Source organism: Amblyomma mixtum, chromosome 1 (assembly GCF_055824585.1).
Source record: "Amblyomma mixtum isolate Tamu chromosome 1, ASM5582458v1, whole genome shotgun sequence".
In the NCBI taxonomy this organism is placed as follows: domain Eukaryota; kingdom Metazoa; phylum Arthropoda; class Arachnida; order Ixodida; family Ixodidae; genus Amblyomma; species Amblyomma mixtum.
The window spans coordinates 129,853,612-129,866,872 of NC_143012.1; the positions used below are offsets into that span (position 1 = coordinate 129,853,612).

General features: G+C 48.3%; 2 protein-coding genes across 12 annotated transcripts in view; one reads left to right on the top strand and one right to left on the bottom strand.

Moving 5' to 3' along the window:
* Nucleotides 1–13,261, top strand: part of LOC149367588 (uncharacterized) — a 1,242,925-nt gene that overhangs the window by 608,119 nt on the left and 621,545 nt on the right. The gene's annotated exons all lie outside the window — the stretch shown is intronic.
* The window catches only part of LOC149367592 (CD151 antigen-like), a 231,785-nt gene that overhangs the window by 42,224 nt on the left and 176,300 nt on the right, over nucleotides 1–13,261 (bottom strand). For all 3 annotated transcript variants that reach the window (XM_089556231.1, XM_089556225.1, XM_089556217.1), the window contains one exon: nucleotides 1,506–1,630. In XM_089556231.1, coding sequence (XP_089412357.1) covers nucleotides 1,506–1,537 — 32 coding nt within the window. In that variant the 5' untranslated portion in view covers nucleotides 1,538–1,630. The remainder of the gene's footprint in view (nucleotides 1–1,505; nucleotides 1,631–13,261) is intronic.

Here is a 13,261-nt window from a genome sequence, read left to right on the forward strand (position 1 = left end):
ATTGTTTTCCACGTCACCACAAAGCAGAAGTTTCATACCAAAAACACTTATACGCCATGGAAACCCAACGCTTTGGGCACGGTAGGACCAGTAACATGGGATCGTTCTACAGAAAGAACAGCAAAGAACGCGTGGGGAGGCATTATAAACAAGAGTGGAGGCATAATCAGAACGGAATAGGGTTGGGCAGGTTGGTAATTCATTGCAACAGCATAATCATAGCGCGGGAAATAACACAGGACAAAGACGAGACAGGACAAGCGCTACAATAAGTTGCAGGTCCCGGTCCGGTCCACCGTGTCCACTGAAAGAGAAGCGATGAAGGTTTTCTATATAGATGCAGCGGTGTTTTTTGCTTGGTTCCTTTCAGACGTCATCGAATCACGGCGCTTACAGACGAAGACACACAAACCTCGCCGCGGTGGTTCAGTGGTTACGGCGCTCGGCTGCTGACCCGAAATACGCGGGTTCGATTCCGGCCGCGGCGGCCGAATTGCCCGTGTGCTCTGCGATGTCAGTGCACGTTAAAGAACTCCAGGTGGTCGAAATTTCCGGAGCCCTCCACTACGGCGTCCCTCATAGCCTGGGTTGCGTCGGGACGTTAAACCCCAGTAAACCAAAACCAAACGAGGACACTCAACTGAGTCAGCGCAGCTGTATGTGTGTGTGTCGTCTGCAAGCGCCGCGATTCCATGACTACAGATTGCGTTCACGCCGCAAGTTTCGAAAGCATATTTGGTGTCACAGTTTGAGCCCATGCGCTGCTGCGTTGCTGTGTGTAAGCAACCAGCGGAACGTCAGCAATTGGATGCAAGCGTGAGATGAAGGGCACCTGTTAGGTGCCCAACATAAGACCTGCCCTACCTCCCTACCTGCCCTAAGTCTACTTAGGGCAGGTAGTGACCGCTGATCCGGATCATGAAAAAGACATAATTATAAGAATAAGATTGGGGAGGAGCGCATATGGCAGGTTCTCTCAGGTCATGAATGCACCTTGCCAATATCCCTCGAGAGAACTGTATACAACAGCTGTATCTTACCGTTACTCACCTATGGGGCAGAAACGTCGAGGCTAACAAGAGGGTTCAGCTTAAGTTAAGGACAACGCAGCGAGCTATGGAAAGAGAAATGATAGGTGTAACGTCAAGAGATCGGAAGCGGGTGGAGTGGGTGAGGGAAGAAACGCGGGTTAATGACATCCTAGTGGAAATCAAGAAGAAGAAGTGGGCTTGGGGAGGGTATGTAATGCGAAGGCAAGATAACCGGTGGTCCTTAAGGGTAACGGAGTGGATTCCAAGAGAAGGCAAGCGTAGCGGGGGGCGACAGAAAGTTAAGTGCGCGGATGAGATTAAGAAATTTGCGAGAATACAGTGGCTGCAACTATAAAAGGACAGGGTTGATTGGAGAGACATGGGAGAGGCCTTTGCTCTGCAGTGGGAGTAGACAGGCTGATGATGGTGATGATTAACATGGGAGCCGCCATGCACCGCAAGGGTCCGACGTACCTGTAGTACCTCATTGCTGTGTGCAGGAACATTGGGCCCAAGGCAGCGCAGGGCTCCGTGGCGCCCGGCAGCGGAAGCAGCAGCGGCCGGTCGCGATCAGGTTCCGGCCGCCTCTTCTTGCCGCCCTGCGAGAGAATTACCCAAGTCGGGCTATCCGCTTTCAAGCAGAACGCGCCGTAAAACTTTCAACGGCACGTCAGTTATCACGAACGTCTGCCCGTATAAAAAGAATATGCACAAAATCGAAGATGACCCGCTGGTTTTATCGTGGATTCATTGTTTCCTTTCTAACCATTCGCAACGCACTGTAATAGACAACCACCATTCTTCAGCTACAAACGTCATTTCGGGTGTTCCTCAGGGCTCCGTGCTCGGCCCTCTTCTTTTTTTGGTATTTATTAACGACCTTCCTTGCAACATATCATCGTCAATTCGCCTATTAGCAGACGACTGCATTCTGTATCGACGCATATCATGAAACAACGATCAAGACCTCCTCCAAAATGACCTCAACGAAATAACCAACTGGTGCTCCCGGTGGCTGATGACATTAAACGTTTCAAAATGCAAGTACATGACAGTATCACGTAAACGCAATAGCTTAAATTACGAGTATTCTTTAAGGTCAATCCCCCTAACACAAGTCGAGTCCTACCGGTACTTAGGAATAACAATCACTAGCAAACTTTCATGGTCCGAGCACATCTTAAACATAGTAGCTGAAAGTTCAAAATCGCTCAACAGACTGAGAAGGTACCTAGCCGTGTCCCCTCCATTCATCCGCAAACTCGCTTATGAAACATTCATTCGTACTAAACTAGAATATGCCTCACCCATTTGGAATCCGCACAAGTCATACCTAATTGAAGCATTAGAATCAGTACAAAGTCGTGCAGCCCGATTTATTACTTCATGTTACGATCGCAGAACCAGTGTTTCTGGCATAAAATCATCGCTTGACATGCCGCCACTGTCTTTTCGCCGTACAATTTCCCAACTCTGCCTTTTCCACAAGTTATACTACAGTTTTCCTCAATTGCACTGCACACTTCTACTCCCTCCCAATAGAACATCTCGTCGTCTTTTTAACAGCCCGAGCCTACAGCGTTTACATGGTTCCACCTATGCCTTTCAAAAATCCTTCCTGCCATCCGCCATTGAACAGTGAAATGAGCTGCCTGAGGCAGTTGTAAATGAGCGCGATGGCAATAAATTCAAAACCCTGCTTTTATCTCATCTTTTTCGTTAGCACACTTACAGTGTAATACCCGACAATTTTCAGTACCACCTTTGCACATGTTACATTTTTGAACCCTTGTCTGCTAATCAGTGTTCCCGTTTTGTTCCTGTGTATATACGTGATGGCCACAGTGTACCTGTGATTGTTCCGTTTTTTTATTTTTCAATGCTCTTTTAACAATTGTTTTGCCTACTTCAGTGTTATATTTCAAATGTTCCTATTGTTTGTGATTTCGTATTTTTGCTCCCCCCTTATGTAATGCCCCACCTAGGGGTCCTTAAGGGAAAATAAATGATGATGATGATGATGATGATATTATGCATTTATATAATCTAACAGCAGCAGCAGTGGTCCTTCACAAGTGTCTGATGAGCTTGCAGAAGACGTAATTTGCTCACTCGCAGACAATTTCGCAGGGTATCGGTGGTGGTTTCTCGCTGCCCCTTTCCATAGTGTTAGCCCCAGGGGTTGGGAACTCGCCTCAGCGGTGCTCTCGAAAATGGCCTCGGGAGACGGGATAAAACGACACGAAGGTAAAGGAAGCGCGAACAGAGTCCTCTCAATTGGTGGGGACTTTATTCATTTATTTGTAGGGCAGGCCAAGAAGCTAGCCTAAGCAGAGGGGGCAAAACCGTCACAAGACATGAGAGTGCAAAACACAACCCACGAATAAATTTTACGCTGTAGCAATGCTACAGAAACATGTAAATTCTTGGCCCCGAACAATTACTGAAAAAAGAAGACCCGGATTGCACATCCGAAATAACATAGAGGTGAGCAGATCGCTCTGCCAAACAACAGAAAGCACCGCAATCACAGATATCATGTACACAGTTTGCAAAAGGTAGAGCTAGTTTATGAGAGAAAAAGTTTTCGTGTTCTTGTGCACAGTCCTTTGATTGTACCAACTTACCGGGGCTATAATTCCTTTCGTTTGAACTACGCGGGAAAAGTTCTTGCGGATTTTGTTTGACAAAATATAGGGAAAGGTTGTCTTCGTCTTGTTTAGCATTTACGAAGAGGCTATATAGTGAGGGAGCTGAAATCCGATTTTTGTCAAATATATTGCTATGCAAAGACTTGAGACGAATAAATTTAGGCTTGTAATCTAGTGCCCTAAATATAGGGAAAGGTTGTCTTCGTCTTGTTTAGCATTTACGAAGAGGCTATATAGTGAGGGAGCTGAAATCCGATTTTTGTCAAATATATTGCTATGCAAAGACTGGAGACGAATAAATTTAGGCTTGTAATCTAGTGCCCTAAATGTAGTCCTAAGCACTAGAAAAGACGGGTAGTCTGAAACCCGTCTGTCACCGATGAAACCCGACAGTCACGATGTTCGTTGTATTAAATGTTAGAAGTATCTGTACTTCCCGTATTACAGCCGTAAATACTCAGCCCGACAAAACATGAATCTACGGCTTAAAAACTCTATGCGCGTTTATTCATCTACGCAGGCTGCACTGCGGCGCTTTTCGATCTTTCACTTGTTCCCAACCATCTGGTTAGGGTGGCTGAGACATTCACAGCAACTGGCAGCAGGTCGTTCTTAACTGGGCTCGTCCTTCGTGTACAGTGGCGTCGCCCGAGCACGGCTCTGCGATGCTGGCGTCAGCCCTAATGAAGCCATCCCAGGTGGCATTCGGACTAGTGCACTGCACGGGCTCGGGCCGGGCCGGGACATGATTTGTTCTGCCGGGCCTGGACCGGGCCTGAAGTTGCGGGCCCGGGCCGGGCTCGGGCTTAAAGCTGCGGACCCGAGCCGGCCTTGGGTGCGTACAGAAACAGCTGGTGTCCGACTATTCATTCACTATTGCAGAGTGAAGTACACAACTGCGTCATTGGAGCAGCAACGCGGATGAGCTATGGGTTATAGTACGCGCTGAGAAAAAAACTAAGCTTATTTACTTATTAATTATTAATTATTTACTTATTTACTTATTAATTATTTAATTACTTATTTATTTGCCCTATTTCCATGCCGCGGTAGCTTAGTGGTACAGTTTCTTGACTACTGAGCCGGGGAGCCAGGGTTTGCTCCTAGCCTCGGCGGCCGCATTTCTGTTTAGGCGGCAAGCATGACAGCCATGTACTTTGTAGTATCATTGCTCATTGAAGAAACCGAGGCGGTCGAAATGATCCTTTGCTTTGGTGTCTCTCGCAGCCTGACTCCCCTGGAGCCCCAAAAACATAGTTTTTATTTAATAGCTATATTTTTCCCATGAGAGAAAATTAACAAACTAAACCGCGTTTGGTTTTCTTTTTGATCAGCTGAGCGGAACATCTCGTAAATGAAACAGCTACAAAAGCTCGCGAGAGTTTGTAAATCTCGTCTCATAACCACATCTATCCCTCCTCGCTTCTTCAGCCTGGTTGTCATGACAAGTGTTTTACCCTGTAAGCTATCACATGGTTCGCGCGCGTTATATTCTGCTCCACCAGTAAGAGTAAAATTCAACCCGCCTGAATTGGCCATTGATCGTTCGTCATCCCAAAACATACCTATACACTATTAGAAATCCATTCGGGGAGAACATATAAGTTTAGGACGCTTATAGTCTTCAAACACACACCGTGAAATACTCAAGCCTTTTAGATTTTCGTTTCTGCTGAAAGGCGACCATTTCGGCTATGAGTTCAACCTGAGAGATCGCGTTCACTAAAAAAAATGTCATCCTACTGCTTGCTAGGCAGCTTTAATGTTTATACTTCGCGGGTGCCAAAATATATCTGATTAAAATCATGGGGGAATGTAAAGTAGTCTATTACGCTCGTATGCAGCCCTTTTTATTTGGCTCTCGGAACTTCCGAGTTTATTTTTGCGCACCTACACGAGATCACTGTCCAAAAGATGGGCCTGGCGAGCACTACTCTTAATCACTTTCTTCTGGGTTAAAAAGAACCAACTTTCTGCAAGCCAAACTGTGGTTTCAGATGCTTCGCCGGCCAGTTCCTTATCGGTATAGTAGCAGTCTACTTGCTCAGAGTGAGCAGTATACCTCAAGCATTACTGTGAAACGGGCCGGGCCGGGCCGGACCCGGACTGGGCTTCACTCCGGGATTCACGGGCCGGGCCGGGCTCGCAAGAGCGATAATTTAGCGGGCCTGGGCCGGGCTCGGGCTTGAAGCCGCGGGCCTGGGCCGGGCTCGGGCTTCATGTCTCGGGCCCGGGCCGGGCTTGGGCCTCAAATTGAGGCCCGTGCAGTGCTCTAATTCGGACAACTGTGCACGTGGTTCTTACCAGATGGGCTTTCAGCATCCTTCTTCTAAGCCCATCCAGCGACAAAAGTAGCGAGGCGCATGCATTTGCAAAACGTATCAGAAGCTGTGGGCCGCCTGCGCACTTCCTGCACGTGGTAGCAGTGCAAGGGTGGAGGGCAGACTGCGCAGGCGACAGGCACCACTTGTCAAACATCTGCAGCAAGGTACTCTTCTCAAACCACTGCTGTTGTTTTGCTGCAACCGTGCTCTGCTTTCGGCGCTGCCCCTGTAATGCGCCCATCGCGCTTCTCCTTCCACTCGGGATGCTTTGCCCAGCCTCGGTCATGGAAAGTGGCAGTGCAAAAGAAGCCGCGACGAAGATGTAGGAACACGGACAAGCGCTGAACTACCAGCTGAATTTTGCTGAAAAACAGACACCACATCTTACATACTCGGGAGCATCAAATTTTCCTTCACAGAGTACTCGCTGCGTTGTACTCAATTTACGTTGAATGCTTTTCGATATCCTCCATGTTTCTGTCCTAAAGGTGAGTAGCGGTGAGAGGCAGCTTTACCTCTTGAGCGACATTGGCAAACTGTCATTCATGATCCGAGAGGAGCGGCCAAATGCGCTCCACCCCACCGTGGTCCAGCGGCCGCGCCGCCTGAGGAGACGTCGACCGGCAGCGCTGCGCTTCTGGAGCGGCGGACTGGAGAGGAGACGAAAAACTACTATATATATATATATATATATATATATATATATATATATATATATATATATATATATATATATATATATATATACAGGGTGTCCCAGCTAACTTGGACCAAGGTTTATAAATTTATAAAAAGTTAAGCGTTCTTCAGAATTGAAATGGTGTGGATGTTTTTGAGGATTATCTAAAGTTACAGTACCATTTTTTCGCTCCTGCTATTTCAATAATTAGTCGAGATAAATAAATTCACTTTTTAAATATAGCTTGAAACGTCCAGGCGTCAATAGGAAAGTTGTGGAGCTCCACAAATATCGTCCAACCCAGGCACTTCCAACTAGATAGACCTAGCGTGGCCATTTTTATTCGGGAAAAACGAAAGCCCGCGGAGTTTAAAAAATACCACGTGACAGCGCGCACCGTGTGCCCGGATGCGCCGCGATTACAGCGCTCTCATCCGTGCTTCGTAAGAAACATCACCCACTTCGGGCCTTTCGTGCTGCCCAAGACAGGGCTTCGCGATGTGCTTGGTTCCAAGATAAGCGCCAGTAGGTACGGGCGGCAATGGAAAGAAAGCGCGGCTCCTGTTTTTCAGCGTAATTCACACGACGTTACCAGACTTGTTATATGCGTCTTTGCTTGTTGGGATCTTGCTCCCAAATTGAAACTCATGAGATTGTCATCGTTCCTCCGAATGCATTCTGCTAACGTGAGTGTGCAGTTATTGCCGGAGAAACGGGAGCCGCGCTTTCTTTCAACTATAAATTCCGGTTTTTTATAAATCTTGTTCCAAGTTAGCTGAGACACCCTGTATATATATTGTTACGCGGCGGCCAGCCGAAGAATGAGACGTGGTGAACCATGGCTATGAGATGATTTTAATGGCCGCTGGCCTAGCGCGGGCGCTCCGTCCCGCGCCACTGCCAGCTTCGTCTTCGTCACAATATATATATATATATATATATATATATATATATATATATATATCGCCCGCAGGGATTCATCTGTATTGTTTCCTGCAAATAAAAAGCCAATTCAATTCAATTCAATATATATATATCGCGTAAAAAAGCCGCTAACGCCAAATGTATAGCGGCAGCGTGTCAACCAAGTGACTCTATGATTTGCACTTCAACAAACGCCTCCAGACCCACTTGGTCAAATGACTTACAACATAAGCTGAATCGTATCTCTTCACTGCACACACTCATGTGAAAAATTTCACAACGAGTAAATATCCCCATTAAGTGAACGTTGGCACGGCCGGACGGCAGTGCTTTACACCCAAAGATGCCTTTCAAAGTGAACAAGAACGACTCGAAAGAGGACCAAGATGGAAGTTCGGTCTGAGAAGAATGTGAAATGTACTCCAATTAATCGGGCACTTCAAAGGATGAAATGAAGCAAAATTGCCTCACATTACAACAATAAGCCAAAATTTGTGAGCCTGCTTAAGCCTATATTGCAGTCGAGTGGTAGCGTGTTCGTCTACCGCTAGCTACCTCTAAGAGGTTTGGCACCCGCGGTCACATGTTTTATTTTTTCTTCCTATGCTGCATTTTTTATCTGCTATTATTCATTCTATACGGAAAGAAAGTAATACACCCATCAGATATTTGTTTATCGCGCCGTGTAGTTAAAGTCCGATTAATCATGCCCCTCCAAACGGAACACTGCGACATCGTATTCGCTGCCGTCCGCGAAAGAGCGGCGCCCGTGTTTTAAGCAGTACTCCGGCTACTACGGTACGGTACGTGGCTTTCAGTAACACGGTACGCTGTTTGCTAAATGTGCCTAATATGGACCTCTCAGATTTGCTCGTGAGGCGTGTCTATGGTTGGGTATTATTTAAACGAAAGAGGCGCTTTTTTCCTCTTTCTCTCTGTACCCGCAATGAGCGTTCGGCCTCGCCCCCCCCCCCCCCCCCCTCTTGTCAGTTCGCGTGACGCCAGCGCACACCGGCAACCGCGAGGGGCCACTGCGGTGCTGCCGGTCAGTCGGTCAAGGTGAGAGTTATTGAGCGGCGGCATACCTGGCTGTTGCCACGGCAACCGACGCCGAGACCCGTTCATCCCGTTCCGACTCCCTTCCTCTGTCCTCCTTCGCCTTCACCGAGGGGCGCAGCTGCCGAGACAGGTCATTGTCACGAGGCCGCGGTGTTGTTTTTTGCTAGCTTGACTTGCTAGCAAGTCCTGGCTTCATTCTAGAAGGAAGCATCGAAAGAAACTACGCAGAAATATAAAAGGATAAAAGAACTCAACGGTGGGAGAAAACCCTGTGCCCCTCAAAGGCGAAATTTCTGCAGGAGCTGAACGAAAGTGCTAGAGAGGCGGCAATATTTTTTTATTTATTTACAGCCGCTGCGCTGGCTCACCAGTTATGGCACTCGGCTTGTGACCAGAAAGGCGCGGGTTCGATATCGGACGCAGCGGTCGCGTTTTCATGGAGGCGAAATGCTGGACGCCCGTGTGCTGTGCGATGTCAGTGCTCGTCAAAGAACCGAAGTGGTTCAAATCATGAGGGCTGGCCGTTGTCGAACCAGTGCCGTTGAGCCCACTGGCGGTGCGACGAAAATCTCAGCCAGAAGAAAACGCCCTTTCGTTGACATCCATGTTCCTTGCAGTAACCAAATGAATCCGTTGACCACCGGGCAAACACAGCAGGCTGGCTAGCTACAAAACATCCACGACGCATTCCTCAGAAATAGAAGGCTACGTAAGAAGGCTTCCGACTTAACGGCTGGGACAGTGGCGCGACTTCGGTGGTTATCGGCGGCTCACCTTTGTACGCGCCGACAATGGCGGCCGGGTCTTCACGAGCGCGCCTCATTCTTTGGGGCAAAGCCATCCCCAAGCATTTGCTGGGGGAGGTGAGGAGAGGTGAGCGCGTTTGCTGCGCTCGTTTCGCTGCCTGGAACCAGAAGTGCACCGGCAAGGCAGAGCAGATCTCCGTGCGCCTGCCGCGGAAGGTGACGAGAGCGTGCGGTTGCAGCCGCTGGCCGGATCCGTAAGAGAGCCTCTCTCCACGGTGTTCCCCCATGAGGGAGTTTCCTCCTCGCCCATCTGCTACTGCCCTGACGCACGATGACGAAGATGGTAGGGCGCGTCGAGACGAAGGAGGAGAAACAGGTTTTCCACAATGGTCCATGCCCCAATCATTTCGGCCGCTGGAGGGCCCCATGACACGATGCTCCTGCGCTCCGTCGCCACAGTAGCTGGCGCCATCTGTGCAAGCTTGTTGTAAACAAAGAAACTGCTGCCACCTGACACTCTACGCTTATAATCCGCAATTATGTCAGAAATATGCCTTGAATATACTGCGTTTTACGAAGGAATGCCGACCAGGCACCATATTCTACTGCGTAGGGTGGGAAGGTTTGTTCCGCCTATGTCACAGTAGTAGTTTTGCAAAGATGCGGAAAGTCCTACAGTAGCTGTTTGGATCTGCAGCGTTTGTTTCATTAAGTCTACAGGTCTTTATTACACGCCGTGTGATGTGAAAACACATAGTGGCGACCACTTACTAACTTATGTATGCCTGAAGTGGTACGCACCTTCCACTTCGTATCGTGTACGATGCACAGATTCGCCCACCTTTACGTCATCCATGGAGGCTTCCTGTGTGGTCTTCAAAGCACCACCAAAAATATAGGGCCTAATTACGTCCTCTCTCATTGAGACCCCGCGGTATGTATTAAGCAGGGGCTGAACTGGTACTCTCTGCAGGAGCGCCGTCTACGAATAAAGTTAGAATTCCTTTACCGCATTTATTTCAAGAAAAGTGCTATTAGCCCGAAACTTATTTGCTGCCGTCTAATTTTTCATCCAGAAGGCGCCACCACGACTGGAAAATGAGTGAGATAAAATGCCGTAATTATGTGTTCAAACACTCTTTGTTTCTACAAGCCATCAATGAATGGAATAAGCTGCCTCATAGTATTGCTGAATGCCAGCCAGAGGCAAAGTTCCGAGAACTGTTGTCGAAACTGTGACGTGCACGCATGCTCACCTGCTGTTTTTCTGCTTTTCCTATTCTTGTCCTTTCCCGAGCAATTCACTGATGTCAATGCTCTTTTTACGTTCTTTTTCATCACCTGCCATCCCTTCTTTCCTATTCTGTACAAAAACTTGGCAAATGATGTAAGACTGATTGTGTATGTATGTATTCCCCCTTCAATTATGCCTTCAATTATGCCCCTTCAATTATGCCGCTGCATAAATGTAAATAAATAAATAAATGTATGTACGCGAGGGTCTTCTATCAACGTGGAATTCGAGAGGCTACGCGTAGTCTATCGGCACGCCGAAAGAAAATACAGAAGAACAAAATCCACGTACGAACTCTTCATTTGTCCCCGAGCTCAACAAAAAATAAAGCGTCACCTGAAGGAGTTAAGGAAGCAGGGATGGAGGCAGTCCTCTTCATCACTGGATCGACGCGAGCCGCTATCGCGAACTTGGCATGTTGTCAGAAGGTGACGTTCAGCCGTTCAAAATAGGCACCCTTTCCTACCAGCGCCGCTCTGTAGCCGCGGCAGCCGAAAATGGTTGTAGGCACAACCTAGACTTATCTTCTATGTATATCTGAGTGATTGTTTTTCCGGGACAGGTGACCTGTGTATGTTATGTTTTGTATGTTGCTCTTCTCCGCGCTGCCACATGTAAAGGGGGTCGAGGGCCTCTCAAGCTGCACTGTCGCAGCTTTTACCTCGGCCCCCTCCATTTTGTAGAAATGAACATCAATAAAAGAAAGAAAGAAAAGAAAGACAACATCATCCAGCCACCTTCGCAAAACGATACAACTTGCTCCTAGCAATGCCTGAATTAGACGTCGTTCATGCCTCGTATAGGCATTCATCTGCACCTGTTCTTGAAGGCATTTCTTACTCAACTCTCTCTCACTTTGGTACGGGCGTTCGATCTGCGCTGCTCAATTATTACAATGAAACATCGGTTTCCAGTAACGTTCCCGGTAACTGGTAGATCAGCCGCCTGGGTGCTCTTTTGAAGACTGGAAAGCCTGCTTATGAGCTTACCTCATATCGGTTAGTTGCCTTAGCAAGCTGTGTTGAAAGGTTCATGGAGTGAATGGTGCTGGCGAGGCTTGAGTTGTTTCTAGACAGCAATTCCCATTATCCGGACATAATGACGGGGTTTCGGCGGGGACGGTCTTCAATCGACAGCGTCATCTACCTCGTTGCGGCAGCGGAACAGGAAAAACGTAACCGCAACGAAGGGGTCTACAACAACGTCCTTCATGGCGCCATTCTTGATGCACTTGGGCGTTGGCGGCAGCCTGTTGATTGAAAGCTAGCTTTGCGGCCACTCAGTTTACAGGTCAACGCGTGATGGAGAGTGTCTTCGTCACGAGGTCTACCGTGCACAGGGGGAGTCCTCAGTCCAACCTTATTTAACGTTGCGTTGATTGCTTTCGTGAGTCAACTTCCAGCTAGCGTCCACATCAGTACTGTCGCGACCAGAATTTTGCGGGACGGGAGAAAGCGTGGCAGAACTTTATTCTGCGCCACCTAACGGTACAGCCTCGCTCTTTCGCCCCTTGCATGCATCCCTGTACCGTCACTCCTAGCTTCCGCCCGCCGTACGTTGCTTAGAACTGGCGCCAGGTGCCGCATCGATATCTGGCAAGCTATTGGCAAGCATCTGCCTAAACCGCTGATGGTTGGAGGAGATCGCGTGTTCCCTTTCGCGGCGCCGCGACAAAGGAGAGGGAGCGTGCAATTATGTTTTCTGTTTATTCTCAGCCTCCTCGCAGGCGTGACCATCAATTTTCAATGCGCAAGCGTTGAACGAACGGGTCACAAGGCTCCGAATGCCGGGATGACCAAGTGCTTATGGTGGCGAAGAGCGTTGGTATACCAAGCCCTCTGCAAAAGATGCGGTTACGCGAAACAGGAAAAGTAAAAAATCTCTGCCTCTCCCGTAACCGAGAGTAGAGTAAGCATGAAATGTTTACGGGCATAACACGAAGCGTACGCGGACACGACGAGACGCAGGCCTGACAAGAATGTATATGCAGCGCGTTCGAAACTGTCCAAAGTGCGTAGAGGCGAAAGCGTTTTCCGCACCACTTTGCCTATGTGATACTGGTGACGTCAGCACTGGATTACGTCACACATAATTGATGACGAAGTAATTACAAATTAATAATAAGTGACTAATTACTTATTAATGAATAAATACTAATTAACTGCTAAATAATGAAGCTTAAGCTTCGCCTTTAGGAGTGGAACGCGACAGCGTGTTGTAGCGCTGCCAGACAGTGCACGGAACGCCACCGCCCGTTCGGCGCGATGCCTTGCCCTTTGAACGCAACGCTTTTTGAGGAAAGGGAATGGCGCAGTAATTCTCTGTCATCTCGGTGGACACCCGAACCGCACCGTACAGGAAGGGAGGAACACCACCACCCGTTCGGGGCGATGCCTTGCCCTTTGAACGCAACGCTTTTTGAGGAAAGGGAATGGCGCAGTAATTCTCTGTCATCTCGGTGGACACCCGAACCGCACCGTACAGGAAGGGAGGAACGCCACCACCCGTTCGGCGCGATGCCTTGCCCTTTGAACGCAAAGCTTTTTGAGGAAA